We start from the raw sequence: 25,251 nt of genomic DNA on the forward strand, positions 1-25,251 counted from the left end.
ATGCTAAGGATTGATCCTAATATATATATATATATATATACACGAGCTCGACTCGAACTTATTTTTTAAGCACAAGCACAACTCAAGTGAAAAGTATGAGGCTCGAGATCATCAAGAAAGCTTGATATTGTCTCATTTTGGAGCGCACTTTCTTATTTTAAATCTGAATAAAAAAATAATCACATTAATATAAATGCCGATGCATTGATTAATATTATTCATGTATGCTCGAGCTGGGTCAAATTTGAGCTTGTATAATATATGAACTTGAATTTAGATTATAATTTCAACTCGTAGCTTAATGAATTCGACTCATAAACTCTCTTTGAATTAAAATTTCAACCAACTTATGAAGAAATTATTATATGCGGAGACTGGGCGCCGAACGTCGTCTGGAGATCAACCAAAATGCGCCACGTCGGCTGTACCAATCTGGAATACCGAGCGGTACCGAGCATTACCGAGTCACAGTACCGAACAAAAGAATGACATGACATATTCTGATTGGTCTACGGACGGCGACCGCCGCCGTCTTCACAAAATAACAAGTACAACTTATGGGTCCTATTTACACTTTTATATATAATTGAATGGTCCGTGAAATGAATATATTGATTGAAACAAGATATCTGTTTATCTAATTTGTCCATCATGACTCGTTCCGAATGCAATAATTTCAAAAAAAATTCCGAAATGTGCGCTATATTAAATTATATATTCGCTTCGTTTTTTTTTTCTCTATAAATACCTTACTGATTTTTTAATTTGTTAAGATAACGCAGTTGCAGAGCATCAGCAACCGGTGGGGGAACTTTGGCTGTTAAAGTTGGCTTTTTGCGTGTTTGGTATCGGCGTGGGCAGCTGCTTTCTGGTGAGAAGGACGCCAACCAGGGCAGTTGTGATCTCTGCCAAACTGTACCGATTGGTGTAAAAGTAAGTTCAAATCAACGAAATGTGAGTTCTTCCCAGAAAAAAAAAAAAAAAAAAAATTCGGGAGAAATGGGCAAACGAAAAGTATTCATTTTGTTTGAGTAAAAGAAGCTCCTTTACTGGTTTCCTTTGTTACACTGGAATATGGTTCTAAGAGGGTAAAGTTTCAGTGGAAGAGAGGTTTTGCGGCTTTTGGTTGGTTTGCGCTGTGGAATTTTGGTGGAAGCTGAGTTTGCTCGTGTTTAAGAGGAGATAGGTTGGGTTTTGCATCTAGGTTTTGCTTTTTTGAAGTTGGGAGGAGTTTCGCCGGAAATGTGGCTTCTGGTCTTTGTTAGCCATGATGAGAGATGAAATTCTCTCTTGGATTTTGTCTCTTAGACAGTTAAAGCTTGCTCTGTTTCAGTTTAATCTGAGATAATTTGGTTTTTCGCTCGTGTTCTTGTGGTGGAATGGTTTTTGAGTGTTGGAAGTTTGGTTAAGTTCGGATGGAGAAGGGAGGGATTTTCCCGGTCTTCTGGTCCCGCTGGATGCTAAGCTTGCTGCCATTAATGCCATGGTTGGATGTGAGTTCTTCCAATCTTTCGCCCTCTGGTATAAACTACGAAGGTTTGTGTATTCTTGAATTTGACTTTCCATTCTTAAACATTTGAGCTCTACTCTTTCTTCTTTCTCTGTTTTTTTCTCCCCCTTTGTTATAAGTTTCTTCTCTGTAATCTTTTCATGGAAGCTAAAATGGCTGGTTTAATACGAAGGTTGCTCTTCTTTTAGGTTTTTTATACAGGCTTTAAGTTAGGTTTCCACTAGTTTATTCATTTCTGTTAGCAATTGTGCATCATAGATCCCTTCAGATGCTTGAACACATTTTAAACTTCTAATGGATTTCTTGAACTGGATCTAAGCTTCCAGTGATTTACTGTGTTTTATTGCATTGTATTTCAGTTCAGTGAGCCTTCGAAGTTAATTTTTGCCCCACATTTGTCTCTGAACTATCTTCCTTGTTCAATATAGTTGTTGCATTGATGGCTATAAAAATGGAGCTTAACGACCCCTATAATGTTCTGGAGAATTGGGACATAAACTCTGTGGATCCATGCAGCTGGAGGATGGTCACTTGCTCTGCAGATGGATTTGTTTCTGCTCTGTAAGTTCATAAAACCTATATATTCTGTTAATTCATCCCTTCTCATAACAGAAGGGAAATTTGTTGCCAAATTGAATATGTTGTTCTTCATCTGTGCCAGGGGCCTTCCCAGCCAAAGCTTGTATGGGACTTTATCTCCATGGATTGGAAATATAACAAATCTGCAATCTGTGTAAGTGGCGAGGTTTCTCCATTGATTCCTGTTAAAACTTTCAGACAGAAAGTGCCATGAAATTTTTAGTTTTTTTTTTAAAATTTACTTGCAGGTTGCTGCAGAATAATGCAATTTCAGGACCCATTCCTGCTACCATTGGAAGGCTGGAAAAGCTCCAGACACTGGATCTTTCCAATAACCATTTCAATGGCAGCATACCTGACTCCTTGGGAGTTCTGACAAATCTGAATTACCTGTAATTTTCAATCCAAAATTCTCTTTCCCATACTTTTCCAATTTCATTATTGTAATATGAAAATCATCTTTGCGGTGGCTGGTTTTTGAACATTTTGGTTTATGTAGTATGAAATTTGCTTTGATGTTTAGGGTTTTCTTTCTTAAATTCAATGTCATTCGAGTTGAAATTAGTAACACATTTTGTTCTGCTGTTAACAAGCCAGGCGACTGAATAATAACAGCCTCTCTGGACCCTGCCCAGATTCTTTATCTAATGTCAAAGGCCTCACTTTGCTGTATGTGCTACTATTATCCTCTCATCTATCCTTCTATCTTTTTTGATTTAAATGCCTGTGCGTTTTTCTACTCTATAAAATTAAAATTCACTATGAAGATCACAAAATGAATTTTGATGTCTGCTCCTGTAGGGATCTTTCATTCAACAATCTCAGTGGACCATTACCAAAGTTGTTTGCTAGGACATTCAAGTATGCTTTCTTACTGTTTTAATTTTTGTTAGGGGATGTTTGGTAGCATCCAGGATTTGATTTAAGTAGAATTTCATAAATCCGCTAAGTTTGAAATCCGGATTTCAGAAATCCTAAGGGGCCTAAATCCTGAAAACTGTTTGGTTACATTCATGATAAATCCTATTAAATCCCCTGTGACTGTTTGGCTATAGAACGGATTTAACAAGCTGACTTTTTCTATTGAGCCGATGGATTTCGTAAATCCGGCAAAAATCCGGGATTTAGCACGAAAAGGCGGAATTTTCCGTCTATGGTGGCTTTGATTTGCCGTGAGATTTGGTTTTGCATTTTAGGCCGTTTGACTGGATTTCACTAAACCCTGCTACCAAACAACCCCTTAGTTGATGCAATGTTGAATACAATCATTATCATCATTGGTTTTACACAACAGCTTGGAACAAGTAATCATGAAATGGGGCTTATTGAGTATAACATCATTCTTGATTTTATCCCAGCATTGGTGGAAATTCTTTAATATGCGCACGGAACTCTGGGAGCTGGAGCAACTGCTCTTCTGTGTCTTTGAATCCCATTTCATATCCTCCAGATGATCTAAAGGGTATTAAAACTTATTTCTTGTTTTTATTTCTCTTGATAATGAGCTTTCCTTAAACAATGTAGTGATTTATCTCCACAAATATGCTAATTAATAGGCATCTTGGATTTCTCAGCTCAGTCGCAGCATGGAGCCATGAGAAGCCGCCGCATAATCATTTTCTTTGCTGCAAGTGTTGGATCTTTGTTATTTGTAGTTCTTGTGGTTATGTTTATTTGGTGGCACCAGCGATGCAATCAGCAAATTTTCTTTGATGTGAATGGTTAGATTCCTTCCTTGCACTTAAAACTCTATTGCAATTTTATTGGATTTATTTAATGCTGTCTGATGAAGATATGATACTGTAAAGCTAGTTTCACTTTTCAACAATTTCTTTTCCATGCTGTTAAATTTATTTAATCTGAGTGTGCATTTGGAATAGCTTTCATTACATGCCCACACACCTTTTCTTTGGACAACAAGCAATTTCTATGCTATTACTTTGCTTCTTTTTCTTTTTCCCTCTCTCGGAGACACTTTTGCTCTCTCTCACTCTGTCCCAACTATTAGCAACTTTCGTTAAGGCTTCTGATGTTAGTGTTTCATAGAAAATAGAAGAAAAAGGAGAAACAATCCAGGCTATTCAAACTTTCAGACTCTAGTAGTGTAACTATGCAAGTTATTTAAATTTGTCTTTAGAGCACTTACTATAATTTAATATATTTAGAAAGCTTTTGGAACTTTTAATACAATAAAATAAGAAAGAAAAATTTACCTCTTATTGCAGGAATGATAAACATCTTATTAAACTTTGTTCAGTAAAAATAAATTATTATTTAAATCATTATAGTTTAGCCACCACTACCAACATCATTATCATTTGCCATATCCTAGCTATTTAGGGATGATGTTTTAAATCATCATTCTCCATTGATTCTCATCGAGTGTTACATGACACATTTTACAAATTCTGCACCAATATCTTTGCAAAACTTCTATGTTATCTTTGTTTTACCCTTTTCCATCCTGATCCTTCAACTTCAACTATATCTACCTATCCTATTAGTAAATTATTTACTCTTTGTTGTACATTAAGTTTGTGCTTTTGATTCGTAGATCGAGAATTGGTTAAAAATTAGATAGTTTTTGGCTTGGGTCTAGCTAGATTCTAATCAAAGATTCAACTAACAAGCCAAAATTAGTTTGAATTGAACTATATGAAAAGCTAATTGAAATGTGTATTATGTTTAAGTGATTGCATACATATTGAGGGTTGGTGTGGAGAAATGGTTAAGTTACCTCCGGTGCAATTTCAATGTCTCTAGTTTGAGTAATGAAGGCAATGTTCTTACAAATGTAGGGTTAATATTGCGTATGGTAGACCCTCCCTAAATTATGTATTAGTGAGAACTCCATATGTTTGTATGCTCTATATATTTTTATTTTTACAAATTCATCATTGGTTGTTTGTAGGTTGTACTAATAAGTTTTCCTAAGAGCGAATAAATTTTTGGAGTGAATAGAGCTTTAAATTGAAATAAATGAACCAACCTTAACGTGAATCGAGATTGAATTGATCTTGTTTATAGCTGGGCCTGACATTGATGCGGACCAAATTGATGGCTTTGAGCCATTTTTGAGTTGGGTTGGATCTTCTCATGATTGGATCATTCACAATCCTATTGTAAATATCTAATTCATTTCAGTTTATTTTACAATGTATCATCTTCAAAAGATGTCAATCTCATGATCCCTCTAATATAATCATTTCTCATTATATCATTATTAGTTTTTTCACACATCCATATCAACAATCATTCGTTTCATGCTCAAGTTAACTACAAGGAGCTTCTTTGCAACCCTATATTGGAGTCTATATAATATAGCTCACCTAATTGCAAATTTATAAATTGACGAGCAAGATTCCAAGAAGTTTACTTATGAAAATGTTCTTAATGAACCTTTCAATTATAATTACATTATTCTTTTATCACATTATACTCTTGAGATATTTCTCCCTTATAATCACATCACTCGACCTTAATTTTAGAAGCTATATTGTAATTTATGTCCCTATTATTCATTGTAATTGATCCCATATATGCAATTAATCATAATTGTGTATCAAATTATTTCCTAATAATATTTATAAATAGCTGAAAGATAATGTGATACTTGTATATGATTGTTTTAACATGTGCAAATAGATAGCCTCTTGATAAAAAAAGCATTTTTAAAGAAGGTTTAACTGTGCAATGCAACTTAACTATATAAGAATGTGCAATCCTTGTTTTTTTATTAAATTTGTATCTTAAGTTCACTTTTTTGTCTGATATAATTATTTTATTTGAATGATGTCTGTTATTGCAGAGCAATATGAATCAGAAGTGCGATTGGGCCATTTGAAACGGTATTCCTTTAAGGAGCTTCGGATGGCTACTAATCATTTCGATCCGAAAAACATATTAGGGAAAGGAGGATATGGAATTGTTTACAAAGGTTGCCTTAGAGATGGAACGCTTGTTGCTGTTAAAAGACTGAAAGATTACAATGCTCTTGGTGGAGAAATCCAATTTCAAACTGAAGTTGAAATGATTAGCTTGGCTGTCCATCGCAATCTACTTAGGCTTTATGGGTTCTGTACGACCGAGAATGAGAGATTGCTCGTCTACCCTTACATGCCAAATGGAAGTGTTTCTTCTCAACTAAGAGGTGCGTGCATCATGATGTACAGCACTGTGAATATTGCCTAATCTAAGCTTTTTGTTATTTATGCAAGTTTTCTTATTCACGTAAACCTGTTTCAATTATGAACAAGACTTTTGAAGAGTACATGATAACAATCATCACATTAAACATCAAAACTATATTGAGCAAAATATGAAATTTCCATGTTTTGTTTAATTCCTAGTTTTAATATCTTGTTGAATAGAAAGTATGCCAAATATTTGATCAACTCGTTTTAACAATTAAACTATTTATGTTAGTGTTGTAAAAACAGAAGAGCAGTAAGATAATTGCCATTAGAAAATGATGTGGACTCATATTCATTGGGAGTATTCCGCAGGCTTATCACATCGTGGAGAACCATTTTCTGTTTTGCTGCTTTTTTCTCCACTACCGTTATTACTATAGTTGGCACCTTAGTACACACACTTTTACTCTTTGCTTACTAGCTTTTAGTAAAGTTATCCTCTGTTATATGAGGAGGAAGAAACTCCTTGGGGATCATTCTCTTTGATAGTTAATACAACCCGTTACAGGTTTACTGTTGCATTGCTTGTATTCTTGTTCTCTGTTTTTTTCTTCCAGCTTAGGTGCTTCCACAGCAGAAAACTTATTGAATAAGTAGATAAAGAGGCGTGTGAAGCACTGTTCTTAAAGTTAGATTTCCGCTCCTTCCAGGTGCAAAGGTCCACAATGGTCTAAATCCTAGAATTCAACGGACTATTCATGATGGCTTGCGCTAATCACAGCTGGAAGCATGAACAACAATGTAGATATTTGCTTTTAAGAGATGTAAAGTGGATTGAAGAATGAAAAGAAAAATTATTTTTTCATACCGAGGTCTTATATAGACCAAAAATAAATAGCCGTTTTAGTTTAAAACATTATAGAACTAATTTTGGAAACATTATAATAATTAATCTCAAATGTTATGAATGTTAAAACAACTAATTACAAGCATTATGATAATCAATTTAAACATTTTCAAATCAAGTCATAAAACATCAATAAATATTTCCGTTATAAAATAATAATCCTCATTGATTAGACATGAGTAATAAATATTTCTGTTACTAAATATGAGCCATTGATTGCCAAATCAATGCGGGGCTAAACTTTTCTTTGAAAAACATAAAATATAACAAATAACATTCATAATGCAAGGTTAAGCTAATCTTTAGCATTATTTATTCTATGTTGATTATAACCAATCATCTTTTCTTCAAAACTTAATTTGTAGCCCTATATTTCTTCCTCCTCCTCAATCTTAGTCTTTTCTTCCTTAAAATTTAGCACTCTAGAACTTAAATCTCTTACATTTGCACGTCTACATTTAGTCTAACTTATTTCCTAGTGTGCGCCTTTGTTTCTACTAGATGCTTTTTCCTCATATTCTCATGTTACTTTGCATTAGAAAAAATTAACTCATCTTTTGCACTTGAAGTTTTATATTTCGTCTCTCCTCGTCTTCTACTTTAAAATATGGCACTTGCCTAAGCAATACCTTAGAAATGTTGTCACCTAGCAAGTATCAGAAATGCAAGTTCTCACATTGCATTACCTGAGCATTTAGACCGAGTGATTAAAAGTGTAATGAGAGAAGACTTGTGTCCTCACCTTGCATTGCCCATATGGACTTTGAGAAGATGCATGGTGGTTATGTAATTAAAAATAAAATATAGTAAGAGAAGGTACACTTGATGTCAAGAAAGCTCATGATCTTGCAATAATGAACACTTTGAGGAACATGGTGTTGATAACAAAATTTAGTGTCTCAAGTTCATAAATATAATTCTTCTTACTTAGAGTGAAAGTAATATGTGAAAAAGATTAAAATGGTCCTTGATTCTTTATGTAGGGCTAAAATGGTCACCAACTATATTAAATGATCATCATAGTCCCTCAAGTCTAATGGCGGGACTATTTTGGTTCCTCTTTAAAGAGTTGAGAGATCAAAATAATTCTTTAATATAGTTGATTATTTTGGTCTTCCATAAATAGTCAATGAACCGTTTTGATCATTTTCTCAAAAAAATTATAATGTAAATCTTGTAAGATGATTAAAAGGAAAAGCTTGACCACACAACATAAGATTGTAGTTATATATTATAAACAATTTAAAGTATTATGGCCCTAGAATAAGGTGTTTTAAATTAAAAAGTGAGAAATTATTAATCTTTTAATATAGCTTGTTAAGAGGCAAATTATAATCTTTTAGTTGTGTCAAATCTGATGTGGGATAAGAGAGCTAGTTCCATAAGATGATTTTTATAGAAGTTTTAGGATTTTATAAATATAGATTGTCGACCTCCTTTTTGCATCAGTCCAATTTATCTCTTATACACATTCATTCCGTATATAAAATTTTTCGATCGAGATTATATCTTGCAAAACATATTGCACCGTTGGCTCCAGCTCATCTAGATGAATCAAATAAGTCCATTTGTGCTTGAATCGGATATACTTTGATGCATCTCGAGGAGAGAGAATGTTAGCGACTTAGCGGCCTTTTCTTAATAAATTTAATAATCAGTATAATAAAATGCTGTCTGCAAGTACTATTTAAACCTTCCTCGCTTAGTTGAACCATCAATGAAGATAAGAGAAAAAATCATGACAATAGGCTCTTTGGCGAAGGTAACCCTATCTTTCTCCCCATTTCTTGCTTTTCTTCTAAATCTTGTACAGCGTTGAACTATCTGAATTAGTAAATCTGGGATTCAAGCCGAAACGGAGGTAAAATAGGGTTTAGAGGTCTATAAATTTATTTTAACATTTTCTATCGATTGAAAAGATTTATAGTTTGACTATTTCTAATCGATTGCGAGCCGTCCGGTCATTTGGACTAGTGCTTCTAATTTTTGCATCCCTGTCAATCATACTAATTGAGTTTCACTATTAAACTTATGGCAAGGAAAGCATGCATTTATACAATCAACATGTTCAGCATACAGTTTAATGCACACTCTATTTAATGCATAAACTATAATGATCCCAATTAACATTTTCTCATAACTTTGTATTGTTCTATCAAGTCTTTCACACTAGCAAGATTTCCTTCCTTTCTATTGTTTGTAGCCCTCTTTTACCACAATTATGCTATTAGCGTTTAACATGTCTTCTTATTGGATAATCAGAAAACCATCAGAATAAGTAAATTCAGAAAGTGAAGCAAATAAGCATTTCTTTAGTATAACTATTTGACTCACTATTTTCCCTTTCTGGCAGAACATATTCATGGAAGGCCAGCTTTAGGCTGGTCAAGGAGGAAAGGGATAGCACTGGGAACTGCAAGAGGATTGCTTTACTTGCATGAGCAGTGTGAACCAAAAATAATTCATCGAGACGTAAAAGCCGCCAATATCCTTCTCGATGAAGATTTTGAGGCAATTGTCGGCGACTTTGGGCTGGCCAAGCTTTTAGATCACCAAGAGTCACATGTAACCACCGCGGTGCGAGGAACAGTTGGTCACATAGCACCAGAGTACTTATCCACAGGCCAGTCATCAGAAAAAACTGATGTTTTTGGCTTTGGGATTCTTCTTCTTGAGTTGATTACTGGTCAGAAAGCTGTAGATTTTGGACGAGCTGCTAACCAGAAAGGAGCCATACTTGATTGGGTAAGCTTTTGACTGTTTCACTTCCTCATTGTTTTCTTAATACTCAGTTAATAGATATGTTTTCTGCTATTCATTTTACATGTTGAAATCAAAGTATATTCTTCACACTGTCTTCAATAAATTTTGCTCACAACATCCCTTTAATATGATTAGGTGTCAATTCATTCTAAGTCTTCTCATTGTTAGCACGATTAATTTGGATATTAATGGTTTTTTTATGATTGTACAACACTTAAATACATAGAGCATACGATTAAATTATAATTTTATAAAAATTATCTTCAAATCTTAGTGATAATTCTTGTTTGCTTTACATGCCTTGAGAAATTTCTTTATTTTAACGACCTTGTTCTTACACTAGAAGTTAAATCTCATATTATCCTCTAGCTTTTAGTATAATCAATCCAAGACACCTCAAATTATTATTGATAGATATCATTTTATCCTCTATTAACATTGACTAATATTTGCTAATTTCATACTAACCAAATTACATATCATACAACCAGTCCAATTTTTGTTCTTTTAATCATAACTTATTAAATATTATTCACTAATTTCAGTGTAAAATCTTGTCGTTTAGAACTATGTCATATGTGAAAAGAATACACACCAAGTTACATCACTTTGAAAATTCCTTATAAGCATTTATATGACCAATACAAATGTGCATGCTTAGTACTGTTCTTTATGAGTTCTTATTGGAATTGGGAACTTTTTGACACTATCAATGCTCTAGCATACATATATTTAACATCTTCAACATATATTTGATATATATTTTTTACTTAAATGCATACCAAATAGAATCCAGAGATACTGGATTATAGTTTTTCTTATAATAACAACATCAACATCTAGCATTTATTCCACTACATGTGGTTAGCTGCATGAATCTTGTTTCTCCATTGTGTGCTATTAAGAGTCAACTTCTCATTTAAATCTAATAAAAAAGATAATTTCTAATTGTTTCTAACCAAGTCTTTTAGATCCACATCTACCTTTCTTAATATAGGTCTGTATTAGAACAAGATATTAAATAGATTTAATTATATATCTGACGTGGCTGTACGCTATTAGCTAGTTTACTTTATTACGGTTTGTCCAGCTCTATATATAGGATTGTACACTGTAGTTCGGTAATGAAAAATAGATAATCTCTTCTTGCTCTTTATTCTTTATGTCTTCTTGTTATGGACCTGAGATCCAGTTTCTTCAGTCTGTTCTAATACATCAACTCTCCTATCCGGGTTAATTGAAGGAGAAATTATTCTGTACGGATGCCAAACGCAGTTCACCATCCGGAGACCAACCAGAATGTGCCATGTCAGCGGTACCGAGCCACAGTACCGAGTTGGGGTGATGTGGCGCATTCTGATTGGTCTCTGGATGGTGTTCGGCGTCCGTACAGAATAATTTACCCAATTGAAGGCCTATATTGTATATGACCAAATCATCTAAGGCAACTCTTTATAATCTTATCTGCCAATGGAGCAATTCCAACCTTTTCACGTATATACTTGTTTTTGCATTCTATATAAGTATAAAGTCACTCATCCACATGAGCATCCTCATCTTTGTGACATTTAACTTAATTTTATACTTCTTTTTTAATGGCTAACAGCATTATAGGTCTCATCACCATTTTATAGTTGCATATCATAGTTTTCTTATAATTAAAGAAATCATATCAAAATTCTTTTATCTATAATCACTAGCATCAAAACTTTGTGACCAACAGAAGTGTTTTACAGGACCGAGTAATCTCTGTATGCCTGCAGGTAAAGAAACTCCACCAGGACAATACACTAAATATGATGGTTGACAAGGACCTGAAGAACAACTACGACTGGGTCGAGCTCGAGGAGATGGTTCAAGTGGCTCTCCTTTGCACACAATACAATCCAACCCGGCGGCCAAAGATGTCCGAGGTGGTCCGAATGCTTGAAGGAGATGGCCTCGCCGAGAGATGGGAAGCATCAATGAAGCTCGACACGCCGAAGTCTCGATCCTCGGAGCAACCTCAACCGAAATATCTGGACTTTGTTGAGGAATCATCGCTTGTCGAAGCAATCGAGCTATCAGGACCCAGATGATACTGATACATGAGGCATATATAGCATTCAATTGTACATTTCATCTGAAAGGTTTGATCCTTAGATGTTGCTGTGAGGTCTGGTTTTTCGGATTGTGGTTTTCATAGCAGTTTGCTTTGGCTTCACAAGTATTCTTGTCTTGTACAGAAGGACATTATTATAAATGAATTTTGACATGTTAGCTGGAGCTAAATTTTTTTCTTTTTCAATCCTTTTTAGTTTTGTAGTCTGTGGCTTTATGTGATATTGCTTTGATTTAATCAAAGTTTCTTCATTAAATTAGATATTCTCATCTGATGGAGGGATGGAGACATGGAGTGCTGTTTTTTTAGCAACTGGCTTCGTTTGGGACGATTTTCTTACTGCTTTTTGAAACAGTTTTTTGATACAAAAATTTTAATTTTTATATTGAAAAGTTGTTTGAAGTAGTAAGAAAATCGTTTCAAATGAATCCTATATTTTTTATGAAGTCAATGTGATTTTTTTTTGGACATACAATTGATATCAATATACAATTAAAAATTTTAAGTTGAGGGAAGTCAAATTCTTTACAAGAGTATTAATCCAATGATAAATAATAATTTGAGTGACAATTATATAGATAAGTTTAAGAATCTTATATAGATAGTGAAAAATGTCTTCAAATTTTTAATAAGTCGGAAAGTAAGATGGGAGGTTAAGGTTTCATTTGAGATAATTTTCTCGTTGTTTTCTAAACCAGCTTTATAGTATAAAAATTTATAGTTAAATTTTTTTTTATACTAAACTGTTGTTTTAGAAAACAGTAAGAAAAATGTTTCAAACATAGCCTAAGATTTCGTTTGGAATAACATTTATATTGTCAGCTTTTTCATATGAAATTTATTGATTTTAAAATTTTTGTACTAAAAAAAATACTTTAAAAGTAGTAAGGAAACTGTCCCAAATGAAACCTTATAAACAAAAATTACGATCGCATTTTTATTTGCATTGATTGACATCATTTAATAACTCTTCTAGTTGAAAATTTAGAAAACTTACAAAAGCTATTTTGCCTAATAATTTCATACATATAGATTTGTGTATTAGGTCCATTTTTAATATTATATATATAAATATATATATGAAAAAATAAAAAAATATTGATTAACTTAGCAATTTTATATTATAATTATTTTTTTAATCATATTAATATGTAATTATTTGCATCTAGTTAAATTATTATATATAAAATTAAGAGCATAGTAATTTCTATATTTTATTTTTTAAAAAACTTACAAATATGTATCAATTCATATATTGAATAACTAAATTTTTTTATATTTACTTATACTTTAGTTTAATGTTGAAATTATATCGAAGAAAAAAAAAATAAATATTGAAGAATATTCATATGAAATATATTTTTTATTTTAAATAAAATAATATTGATAATGTTTCCATATTATTTGAGAATTTAAAAATTATAGAAATAAATATAAAAAAATAAAAAATTAGATAGATAAATAAATAAAATTTTTGTTCTCTTACAAATCCCTTCAATTTTTTGCCTTCTTCTGGCCTAAACCCTCACTCCGATCCTCGGCGAAGTCCTTAAACCCTATAAATATATAAATATAGACCTCCCTTCAACCCCCGCTTGCCGGAGAAAAAGAACACAGGCAAAACTCACTGCCCTTATCAATTCTCTCCATGGCCGCGGCCATATCCATAAGGGCGGCGAAGAACCCTCTGATCTCTGCACTTCCGCGCTACCTTACATGGCGGAGCCCCGGATTTCGGCGCTTCTGCAGTAGCAGCCTCGACCTGCAGTCAGCATCACTGTCAGAGCCGGAGCTGGACATGGAATCTCATGTATACACGTACCCTCTCATTCCTGGCCGAAAGGTGCTGGGTTCCTTCAAGGAGGAGTTTGAGATTGGTTCTCGCATCATCACCATTGAGACAGGAAAGATTGCCCGCTTTGCAAACGGATCCGTCGTCATCACCATGGACGAAACCAACGTTCTCTCTACTATTTCCTCGGCGAAAACAGACGGATCCCGAGATTTTCTACCCCTCACGGTACACTTCTGTCCCACTCCCCTAACGGTATTATTTTCCCGTTGTTCTCTAGTTTTTTGACCGGATTGTATTATAACCTTGCAACACTCTCTTCACGTTGTTTTCAAAGCGACCAAATTTCCATATCAGACAAATACCGTTAACAATCCACAACAACCTCCACTAGAATACCAACATCCTCTCACGTAACTCCCTCCTCTACAATCCCCATCCCCAATCATCCCACTGGGCCTAGAACTAATGCCACTCCAAAGCCGCGTTTAGTACACAACTTGCACCACGAACCTCTCTCAAGTAGTCAACAGATACCGGAAACCTCCCCAATCAGTCCTGCTTCCAGCCTTTGAACACATTCTTGCCCATAACTCAACACCTGCAAACTATACAAACCTCCACATCCACATATTCATCCTCCATCTCTTCCAATCACCCATGCTCATCCACTCAGGACTGGGTACCTGAAGCCAAGGCAAATTCTAATCTTATCTCATCAAAGTACCAACCCATCAGTCCGAACATGCTATACAACAGCTGCTAAAGATCCAAATTGGACAAAGGCAATGTCGAATGAGTTCCAAGCATTGCAATCTTGAGGAACCGGGGTACTGATTTCAGCTGCTTCAAAACAGCAAATTCTAGGTAGCAAACGGCTATCACACCAAGTACAAGTCAGGTGGCATGATAGCACGATACATAGCTCATCTTGTCGTCGTGTTGGGATACAATCAGACAGAAGGCATTAGACTACACAGAGACATTGAGCCTTGTTGCAAACTTATCACCATTGGAATATTTCTCAAGATGTCACTTTAGCACAACGGAACAATAATCCAACTAGATGTATCATACACCTTACATAGATGACTCGATAAAATCGTCTGCATGTCTCAACCACCCAGATTTCAAGACCCACACAAACCTTACCATATTTGTCTATTGAAAAAAGCTCTCTAAGGATTAAAGTAAGCCTTCACACTCTCCTATCAACTTCAACAATTCAGCTTCACCTTTAGCATTTATGATCCTATTTACTTATCTATACTTGTGATGCCGCCAAGCTATATATTTTCATATATGTTGATGACATATTATTGACAGATACCAACTCTAATTCTATGGTAGAACTCGATATATCTTCAATGCCACTTCAACATTCACAATTTAGGATTGATTTCCTTATTCCTTCATGCAACAAAAACTTTATAGGACCTGCATCTGAGTTAGTTGCCCTATACCTCTGACATCCTCAAGTGTGTTGGCATGAGCGACAGAAAAACCATTTAAAACCAAGCCACCATCAAATCTACATCCATTGATCAACATGACTCTCAATACAGTAATTCAATCCTCTACCGTCACTTGGTGGACATCCTTCTATACCTTACCATCAAAAGGCCTAACATCTCCTATGTGTTAGACACCCTATGTCAAGATATGCGCAATCTCTATCCAACAAATGCTTTCTTATGCTATGGGGCAAGTTGGTGATCTAAGAACTAACCGTCAGCTTGAGGGGAGTTGTTTATAATACTACATCAAATAATTATAATATCATAAAAGCTGCTTCAAAGCAGTCATTACCTGTACTGGATTGACCCTCATCATCCATCTCTAACCATTGAGAGCATCCCAACCATCAAAACCAGAGTATCACCATCACTGTCATAGAATGGAATAGTAATTTGACATAACACTTTCTCTGTTATACTCTACCACATATCTTATTCTACTTCTATCAGATAGTATTTCTAGCCTCAGTAATAACACATTGATTATGCTAAGCTGTCCCATGGTAATTAGTAGTGTCTGTGATGCTTTCGAATGCATTACTAAAATGCATGTGAAAATCAACGTTCTTACCAAACGCATGAATGTAGTGTACACAAGTGATTATGCCATGTATAATGTAGTGTACACAAGTGATTATGCCATGTATATCGTTCATCACCATTGTTTAATGCATTATTAGGGCCAGACTGACACATATCTATAACTGGCTGTCTGGACTATAATAAATTGTTTAGCCAGCTTGCGTTGGAAGATGAAGCTTCTAAATGTGTTTATGGTCATTTGGCTCCCCTATTGAAAGATAATTATTATGTTTGCCAAACTACATCTGCCTCCCTTGAACCATCCTCTCTGAATAAAATGGAATGACTATAGCTTGTTCAATTTTATCTTTAAAATTTTAATTTTGAACTATGGCTGTAAGTTCATTTGCTTTGCTGTTATTGCATTGTTCTTTTCCGGATGTGACTTCCTTTAAATTCGTTCTCTTTGTTTGTGATCATCTTATGTTTTATATTTCATTTGATATATCAAAAACTTGTGGAAGGTTGACTATCAAGAAAAGCAATATGCCCAAGGTGTCATCCCTACAACGTTCATGCGAAGAGAGGGGGCTCCGAAAGAACGGGAACTTCTATGTGGGCGCCTAATTGATAGACCCATCCGTCCTCTATTCCCTGCCGGCTTCTACCATGAAGTCCAGGTTTTTTTTTGCCCTTCAAAATTTCAAATTTTGTATTAATATTTATCGACCTTTTTGGTGAAAAACCATATCTCCATTACATTGTATGTAATAGGCTACGGTGAACGTTCTTTCATCAGATGGAAAACAAGATCCAGATGTTTTGGCTGCAAATGCGACATCTGCCGCACTTATGCTGTCTGACATCCCTTGGGGAGGGCCTGTGGGCATGATACGTGTGGGGAGGATAGATGGCCAATTTGTTTTTAATCCGACCATGGATGAGGTGATTTTCAAGATTAGTTTGCATCACTCTAATTGATGTTGTTGCCTGGCATTTCAAAGTTTAATGTATTAGCATAATTTGTTGATTTTTCTAGTGATTTCTTTCATTTCAGTTGTATTTTGAACCCTATTAAACTATTCTCAGTCTAAACTATTATTTCTTCAAAGCTAGCTTTAGGAATCTGATTAAGTTCTGTTAATTGTGCAGCTGAGCATGAGTGATCTTAATTTGGTTTATGCCTGCACTAGGGACAAGACTTTAATGATAGATGTACAGGCTCGGGAGATCTCAGAAAAGGACCTGGAAGCTGCCCTAAAGATTGCACATCCTGAGGTACGCCTGCTTGATTGTGCTTGCTTTGTTTTATAGATTGATGAGTAAAGATTGCTTGAAATATAATTATTTTGATCAGGCTGTCAAGTACATTGAACCTCAAATAAAATTGGCTGAAAAAGCTGGTAAACAGAAGAAAGAGTATAAATTATCAATGATCACGGACAGAACACTTGGGAAGATCAGAAGCTTGGCAGAAGGACCGATTGAGGCTGTTTTTACTGATGCGGCATATGGAAAGGTGTTTTTTTGGTATTCTCTGGTTTCATTGTACTGTTTTTGCCAAAGAAATCTTCTTTTGTATGCCTTAGAATTTCATCTATTAATATCTTGCTTTTTTTGCTCTAACAAATAAATATTTAACTCAGGAGGCTATTCTTCCTTTTGTCAATACCTGCCCAAATTTTGTAGCTAGGAAAAATTTAAGGACTAGGACTAGCTCTTCTTCATCCCGTTTTATAACATATTTCATGTTTTGTTGGAAAAGTAGAAATTTTGCCTTATGCAATGGTTTAGATCAATAACCTTTTTTTTTCCCTAATACAAAATTTTCTTGATTGTTAGTTTGAGCGTGGTGAAGCCTTGGACAAAATTACACAAGATGTTAGGGCAAAACTTGAAGAGGAATTTGATGAGGAGAGCTTAAAAGTTCTACCAAAGGCTGTTGACACGGTTAGGAAACAGGTATATATGGCTCTTACTGGGAAAAAGTTTTATTTTTTCTATTTTTACATCTTCATATTTAATAGATTCACACAGCTGCATCTTGGTTTGCAGCAAACCATTTTGTCAGCAAAACATGCTCTTGCAAAGTATATTCAGTAGAATTAGCCACATTGCCTTCACGAGTAATAGCTTAGAAGTAGCCTGGTGTAAACTATAGGTAGAAAATTTGGTCCAAACCAAATCCCCAAAAGGATAATTTACGTTCATTCCTTTTGCTATGCACTCCTTTTGCCCCAAATATTTGCTGGTTTTTGGAACAGCCAAATGATCCTAACCAAGCAATCATGCAGCTTCTTGTGTATCTATGCTATTTAATAAAATTCAGGATGTTTTTTAAATGTCCATTTTCTTGCACTGTTTCTCGATGGAGATTTTTGTGTTTATTGTGGGCTCCGAAAATTCGTGCCCCGGCTTTTCTGCGACCACTTTCTTTTTCGTATCTGGGTCAGGAGAGTTTTAACGTTTAAGTTCCAAGGTAAACTTTCAGAAGATTGGGTTTTAAATAAGACATTACCCAGAGTCATCGCCCTCATTTTGTGAGGAATTTATGATATGAGTTTAGGTTTCCTATAGGTAGGGGTGTCAATTTCGGGTCACGGTTCGGGTCGAACCCGAAACTGACCCGGTACTATTCGGGTCAACCCAAAACCGACCCGTTTCTGCAAACAAGTCGGTTTTCCGCACCCGAACCTGACCCGCTTCTGGTCTGGGTCAACCCGACTCGACCCGAATGACCTAGGTCGGACAAAAAATGCTAGTTTTTGGGTCCAAAAACGGGTCAAACTCCTCTTTTCGGGTAAAAAACGAGTCAATCTCGGGTTGCCGGGTCAAAAATGGGTTTTCCAGTAAAAAATGGGTCATTTTCGGGTCAATTTCGGGTCAACAGGTCAACACGAACCCGACCCGATTTTTGAAACGGGTCGAATTGTTGAACCCAAACCCAACCCGTTTCGGGTTCGGGTCAACCCAAACCCGAAATTTTTGGGTCGGGTTTGAGTCAGGTTTTCGGTTCGGGTCCAATATTGACACCCCTACCTATAGGTGCAAGCCCCTATAGTTAAGTACTCCTCCCAATAGCGAGAGAGAATATACATCCAAAAAATGCAGATTTTTTTTTGCATATTTAATTGTCTTTAATTTGTAATCATAATTTTTTTCTATGATCAACATCAATAGTATTATTCTAGTTGCATTAGAAACTTGAAATTCTTAAATGCTTTGCATCAGTACTTGTCTAATTTTTAAGTTAGGTAATTTTTAGACCGGTTTATTCTATGGATTTATTCATGCAATTGTAATTAAATAGTCCTAGGTAGGATGGCCTTACTTTTTAACGGTTTAATATAAAATTTAATCTATCAGACAATAGAATGTTGCTCTTGAGATTCCAAGACATGTAAACTTTTTTTTTTATAAAAGTAGCTAATATCCTACAAGGAAATCAAGTTAGAATCAGAATTCATGGCAATTGTTCATTTTTCTTAACCCTCTCCAGGATATCTGGGCTTATCACACAAATATTCTGTTGCTAGAGTTTTCTTATATGCCTTTTTAGGCTTTTAGTTTTGCTGAATTTCACTAGTAGCTTATTTCTTCAATTTGGCTTGAAATTTACTGTTTTATTCTATTCAAGGTCATAATTTTTTTTCAAAATTGTTAACTTATATTTTAGCTTCACTAATTAATGGCCTACTCAATATATGAGGCATGAAAGGGTTTATCGTTTATTTAAGTAGCCTTATTCCTCCATTCATAGAAGTTGTTGAGTTGTTTCTGCGATTCAAACTTGCAACCATGATCATAGTGGGTGCAACCTAACCATTTCTGCAAGCCCACTCTCTGATTTCATTATTGTGAGTACTATCCTTGAATTGCGCCTCCATAGGTGTTGCATATTTCACCATTGTTGTTAATTTTTGGGCTGAGCTAATTCACAACATAGTCAACCGAATCTCACTTGATTTTTAATTTTCTATTAATAGATTGTCCGTAAAAGGGTTATTGATAAAGGTCTGCGGGTTGATGGGAGAAAACTTGATGAAGTCAGGCCTCTGCATTGTGAAGCTGGCACTTATCCTATTTTGCATGGATCGTCAATTTTCTCACGCGGTGATACTCAAGTATGGATTTTGCTTTTAGACTCATCGTCTTGATGTTAATTATTTTGAACTTAATACAAATACACAATATCTCATAAAAATCTTTAACATCATAGAGGTTCTCAATATCTTCTATAGGTTTTGTGTACTGTAACCATTGGGGCTCCTGGAGATGCACAGCGCTTGGATTCACTTGTTGGCCCCCCAACAAAACGTTTTATGCTACATTATACTTTCCCACCATTTTGTATTAATGAGGTTGGCAAACGTGGTGGTTTGAATAGGCGTGAGGTTGGACATGGTACGCCATCTATATAGTCCTGAAGCTCTTGCATTTTTGATGCTGCCCTTATTTGCATTTTAGAACTTTCTACAATGTTTGTTTTACTGTTTGATTTGGTGAACTTTGATGTGTTATTTTTTATTTTTTTTTTATCCGGCGCATGCTGGAAGAAAGAACATGATAACTATCTGTGAAAAAGACTAAATACCTAGATCTTTTTATCGGCATGGAAAAATTTCATTTTCTGGCAATGTTGTAAACAATACACAATACTTCCTTTTCTGGCAATATTATAAGCAAATCATTGAAGCGGTGGCTATCAGTTTGACGACTTAAAACGAAATTATCACCTAAAACTTTGTATGCTCTATTTTGATATGTAAGTTGATAGAGTTGGTGGCTGTTGTTGATGGTTTCCATTAGTTTTTTTGTAGACATAAATAATTATTTATTTTCTTTGTTTCCCTTTATCATTTTCTGTTAATTTTAGTAATTATTTGTTCTTCTTGAATCGACTTGTCTTCTTAGCATGCATCATGGATCTTTCTACCATGCTCATGCTTTTTTTATTTTTACACCTTGACAACAAAGGGGAAATTATTGGGTTCGATCACCGGACGCATCTATACATCCGGAATCCAATAGGAGGATGCCACGTCGCGACCCGACGGCCCGACGATCCCGCTTGGTTTGTTTAGCATGTGCTTCTCTATTTACAGCGCGGCCTGACAACCCGACCCAGACTGAAGGTAAAAAGTCATTCTAGAGGAGGATTGTTCTCTCCCAATCTCTAGACGAAGAGTCTAGAGTCCAAGACAACAAAGAGAACTCCAAGAGAATAATATTCAAGCATAACCCTAACCCTAATCCCTCCTCCCATACTTAAAGCATACAATTAATTATTTAAAACCAAATTACTCCCTTGCCCTTGCCGCCCCCTCCTTTGCGTCCAATTCCTTTGAATTTGAATACCTAGTGGGCCCCACTCCTTTCTCTCTCCTTATGTTGCTGCCCCTCCTCCTGTAGCAAAGAACCAGCCTCTTTGAAGAGGCCGGTTGGGGTTAGGCCAGTCCACTAGAGACCGGTCTAGCAGTAATTTTTTAATTATTCCTATCATGATCTGGCCCGGATGCTCGATTTAACTGGTCGAGAACTAAAAGTCGGACGGTAGGATCTAATCATTTCAGTTCATAAACAAAACAACATTAAAACATCAAATTCTCTTTTCTTTTATCCGAAGAGTCAATAACAAAATTCCTCAAATACTTAACATTTCTCAAATCATAAATTACCTATTATCAGTTGCATGCTGTCTTCTATAGACGAACTCTTCTCTTTCTGCCATTTCTAAATCTTTGGAGACTTACCTGAAACAATTAATTAGTGGAATGAGTTTACAAAGTAAACTCAGTGGGTGACTGTTAAAACGATCGACATAAGCAAGCAAAATTTGGGAGAAGCCCCAAATTTTTGTGGGCAAAAGTAATGTAGGCAAGGGGGGGGGGGGTCAAAACAAGTTGAATCTTTTGGTCTTTGGGCTGATTATTGTTTCTAGGTTTGGACTTTTAGTTGCTCTCAGGTTGGTTGAGAGATATGCTGTGATTTTTGGAATGGAAAAACTGATGATTTTTCTTGGAAAAGCTTGAGAGCTTGTTCCACCCCTTCCTCTTCTTCTAGGAAAGTGATAGGAAGTACTTGAGTTCTCAAGTATTCCTAACCAAACCAGTGAAAATCTGCAAACTGCTGTCCACAGCAGAAATCAGCAGGAAAACAGGGAAATCTGAGAGAAAACGCAAGATACGACTTGTATTTCACTTGCAATGAAAGCAAAACAAAGAAAGATACAACGTTCTTCAATTCGAGAGGAAGAACAACTCTTTACAAGTCTCTAGCAAACCCTAGAGCCCAAGAACACCAAGAGATCTCAAACTTCTCATTCAAATTCCAGAAGACCCTCCTTTCCCCCCAATCTCCTAATTAAACAAAAAATAATCATAAAGGACAATAATGGATTTCCTAAAACAACCCCCTCATTCAAATTTCTCCCTCCCAAATCAAAATTAATCCCACGTGGAGTCCACATGAAGTTCCGCCTCTTGCTGCCGTTTCCGCCCAGCCCGTCTCGCGTAGCAATGGACCGTCTCGGTTGGACCGGTCCAATCGGCCCATCCTGGGCCGGTCTAACATTACTCCCCTCCCAAAAACTCACCTTGTCCTCAAGGTGAAAATTGGGGAACTGTTGCTTCACAATCTCATAAGGCTCCCAAGTAGCTTCATAGTCGGGAAGATTCTTCCATTTAATCAACACCTCCTTGTTTTCTTTTTTATCAATCCTCACTCCTTGCAACTCCATAGGTTCCATGATCACCTCTAACTCCTCTGTCAAAGATGCTGGTAGCTCCGCACTAGCTACCTGTTCCCCTAATGCTCTTCTCAGCTGTGACACATGGAACATTGGGTGTATGGTAGCAGAAGAGGGCAACTTCAGACGATACGCCACTGCTCCGATCTTGTCCAACACTTCGTAGGGGCCAAAATATATTGGCGCCAATTTCTCATTCCTTCTTCTCGCTACTGTCCTTTGCCTGTAGGGTCGTAGTTTTAGGAATACCTTCTCTCCCACTTCAAACTGCATGTCTCTCCTGTGTGAATCTGTCTGCTTCTTCATGATCTGTTGAGCCCTCATCAGATGCTTCTTTAATTCTTCCAGCACCTTGTCCCTTTCCTCCATGTACTGCTCAACTGTCGAGACCGGTGTACTTCCTTTCCCGTAGTGCACTAAGTGTGGGGGATCCCTTCCATACAGCACTCTAAATGGGGTCATCTGAGAGGCAGAATGGTACGACGTATTGTACCAATATTCAGCCCAAGGTAGCCACTTTGCCCACATCCGCGGTGTTTCTGAAGCAAAACACCTCAAGTAAGTTTCCAAACTTCGGTTCACCACCTCTGTTTGCCCATCGGTCTGTGGATGGTAGGCGGTGCTTCTCTTGAGGACCGTGCATTGCATCATGAACAGCTCTCTCCAAAACTGGCTGAGGAACACTTTGTCTCGATCAGACACAATAGATTCTGGAACCCCATGCAGCCTGTCCACCTCCCTGATAAATGCCGCAGCCACTGACACCGCCGTGTAAGGATGTCGTAAGAGAATGAAGTGGGCATACTTGCTGAGCCTGTCCACCACCACCAGAATGACCGTGAATCCTTCTGACCTGGGTAAGCCATCAATGAAATCCATGGACACTTCCTCCCAAACTCTGTTTGGAAGTGCCAATGGTTGTAGTAAACCTCCTGGAGCCATGACCATGTATTTGTTTCTTTGGCAGACCTCACAACTCGCCACCATCTCCTCCACATCTTTATGCATTCCTTTCCAGTAGAGTTCCATTGCCAGCCTCCTGTATGTTTTCTGAACTCCTGAGTGACCTCCGACTGAGCTGCCATGAAATTCCTGCAAAAGATGGGGAATGTGTATGGAAGTTCGTGGCATCACGAACCTCCCTTGATACAATAGTTTCCCCCCTTCAATGTAGTAACCAGGATGACTGCTCTTGTCCTTCTCCAAATCCTCCCTGATCTTCCTCAGCTCCTCGCTCAGCATCCTTTCTTCTTTAATGGCCCCCCAGTCTACTATCAATGGCGCCGACACAACCAACTACTGAATCTCCCCAACGCATCTTGATAAAGCATCGACCGCCTTATTCTCCAAACCAGGCTTATATTGGATCTCAAAATCATAGCCTAATAGTTTGGATAACCACCTATAGTGCTCTTCGGTCACCATCCTCTGCTCTAACAAATACTTCAAGCTCCTCTGATTAGTCCGTACAATAAAGTGTCTTCCCAAGAGATACGGCCGCCATTTTTGGATTGCCAAAACAATGGCCATCAACTCTCTTTCATACACTGACTTCAATCTAGCTCTGGCTGAAAGTACCTGGCTGAAGTATGCTACTGGCCTGTGATTCTGCATCAGCACCGCCCCTAGCCCATATTCTGAGGCATCTGTCTCTACTACAAAAGCCTGATCAAAGTCTGGAAGAGCTAGAACAGGGACCGTCGTCATGGCTTCCTTCAACCTCTCGAACGCCTGGGTGGCTGCCTCTCCCCAGCAAAAATTGTCCTTCTTCAGCTGCTCAGTCAAAGGCCAGGCAATGGTACTATACACCTTCACGAACTTCCTATAGTATCCAGTCAATCCTACTCAATTCCCTGAGGTTCCTAGGTAGCGGCCATTGCATTGCCTCAATTTTAGTTTGATCTGCTGCCACTCCTTGAGATACCACATGTCCCAAGTATTCTACACTTGCCTGAGCAAAGCTGCACTTCTTTAGGTTGGCTTTCAACTGGTGCTCCCGAAGCACTTCCAATACCGCTCTTAAATGCTCCTAGTGCTCCTCCACAGTCTTGCTGTACACCAGGATGTCATCAAAAAAGACCAGGACAAACTTCCTAAGGTGCTGCTTGAATACCCGGTTCATCAAGGATTGAAATGTTGTAGGAACGTTAGTCAAACCAAAGGGCATTACCAGAAATTCATAATGCCCTTCATGTGTCCTGAACGCTGTCTTTGGAACATCGGCCTCCTTCATTCTGATCTGGTGGTATCCAGATTTTAGATCTAGCTTAGAGAACATCACTGCACCATGTAGCTCGTCTAACAGCTCATCAATCATAGGAATTGGGAATTTGTCTGGTATAGTGCCTTTATTCAGAGCCCTGTAATCCACACAAAATCTCCAACTCCCGTCCTTCTTCTTGACTAGGAGAACTGGACTAGAAAAAGGGCTGTTGATGGGTCTGATAATCTCTGCCTCCAGCATTTCCCGGATCAGCCTTTCAATCTCATCTTTCTGAATCTGGGGGTAGCGATAAGGACGGACGCTGATCGGAGTCTCACCTTCTTGCAAAGTGATGGCATGCTCCAACTCTCTTTGAGGAGGTAAACCCTGGGGCGGTTGAAAGACCTCTCTGAATTGGTGTATGAGCGGCTGTACTGCAGAGGGAACATTGCCTTCCTCCTCCAATCTGACCCCTT

At 36.8% G+C, this 25,251-nt stretch overlaps 2 protein-coding genes across 5 annotated transcripts in view; both read left to right on the forward strand.

Annotated features, from left to right (window-relative positions):
• Positions 1–755: 755 nt before the first annotated feature.
• Positions 756–12,163, forward strand: LOC110100704 (protein NSP-INTERACTING KINASE 3). Of its 3 annotated transcripts, none has more exons than XM_020828325.2 (11): positions 756–1,536; positions 1,939–2,071; positions 2,172–2,243; positions 2,338–2,481; positions 2,687–2,758; positions 2,891–2,950; positions 3,448–3,551; positions 3,646–3,810; positions 5,898–6,239; positions 9,483–9,874; positions 11,656–12,163. In XM_020828325.2, exons 1-11 carry the CDS (start codon positions 1,416–1,418, stop codon positions 11,968–11,970), a joined length of 1,920 nt encoding a protein of 639 aa, XP_020683984.1. In that variant the 5' UTR covers positions 756–1,415; the 3' UTR covers positions 11,971–12,163. The 3 variants fall into 3 exon arrangements, with proteins under 3 accessions (XP_020683984.1, XP_020683985.1, XP_020683986.1); XM_020828326.2 differs by having other exon boundaries at positions 3,664–3,810; XM_020828327.2 differs by having other exon boundaries at positions 756–1,493.
• A 1,333-nt stretch (positions 12,164–13,496) lies between these two features.
• Positions 13,497–25,251, forward strand: part of LOC110100706 (polyribonucleotide nucleotidyltransferase 2, mitochondrial) — a 31,735-nt gene continuing 19,980 nt past the window's right edge. Inside the window, exons 1-8 of one of the 2 annotated variants that reach the window (XM_020828329.2) lie at positions 13,497–14,013; positions 16,349–16,504; positions 16,599–16,769; positions 16,977–17,102; positions 17,182–17,343; positions 17,667–17,786; positions 19,811–19,948; positions 20,066–20,228. In XM_020828329.2, the coding sequence (XP_020683988.1) occupies positions 13,642–14,013; positions 16,349–16,504; positions 16,599–16,769; positions 16,977–17,102; positions 17,182–17,343; positions 17,667–17,786; positions 19,811–19,948; positions 20,066–20,228 (1,408 nt within the window). In that variant the 5' untranslated portion in view covers positions 13,497–13,641. Of the gene's footprint in view, positions 14,014–16,348; positions 16,505–16,598; positions 16,770–16,976; positions 17,103–17,181; positions 17,344–17,666; positions 17,787–19,810; positions 19,949–20,065; positions 20,229–25,251 lie in introns of those variants that run through there. The other variant, XM_020828330.2, reaches the window with a different exon arrangement.

This window comes from Dendrobium catenatum, unplaced genomic scaffold, assembly GCF_001605985.2.
Source record: "Dendrobium catenatum unplaced genomic scaffold, ASM160598v2 fragScaff_scaffold_1342, whole genome shotgun sequence".
NCBI classification, from domain to species: Eukaryota; Viridiplantae; Streptophyta; class Magnoliopsida; order Asparagales; family Orchidaceae; genus Dendrobium; species Dendrobium catenatum.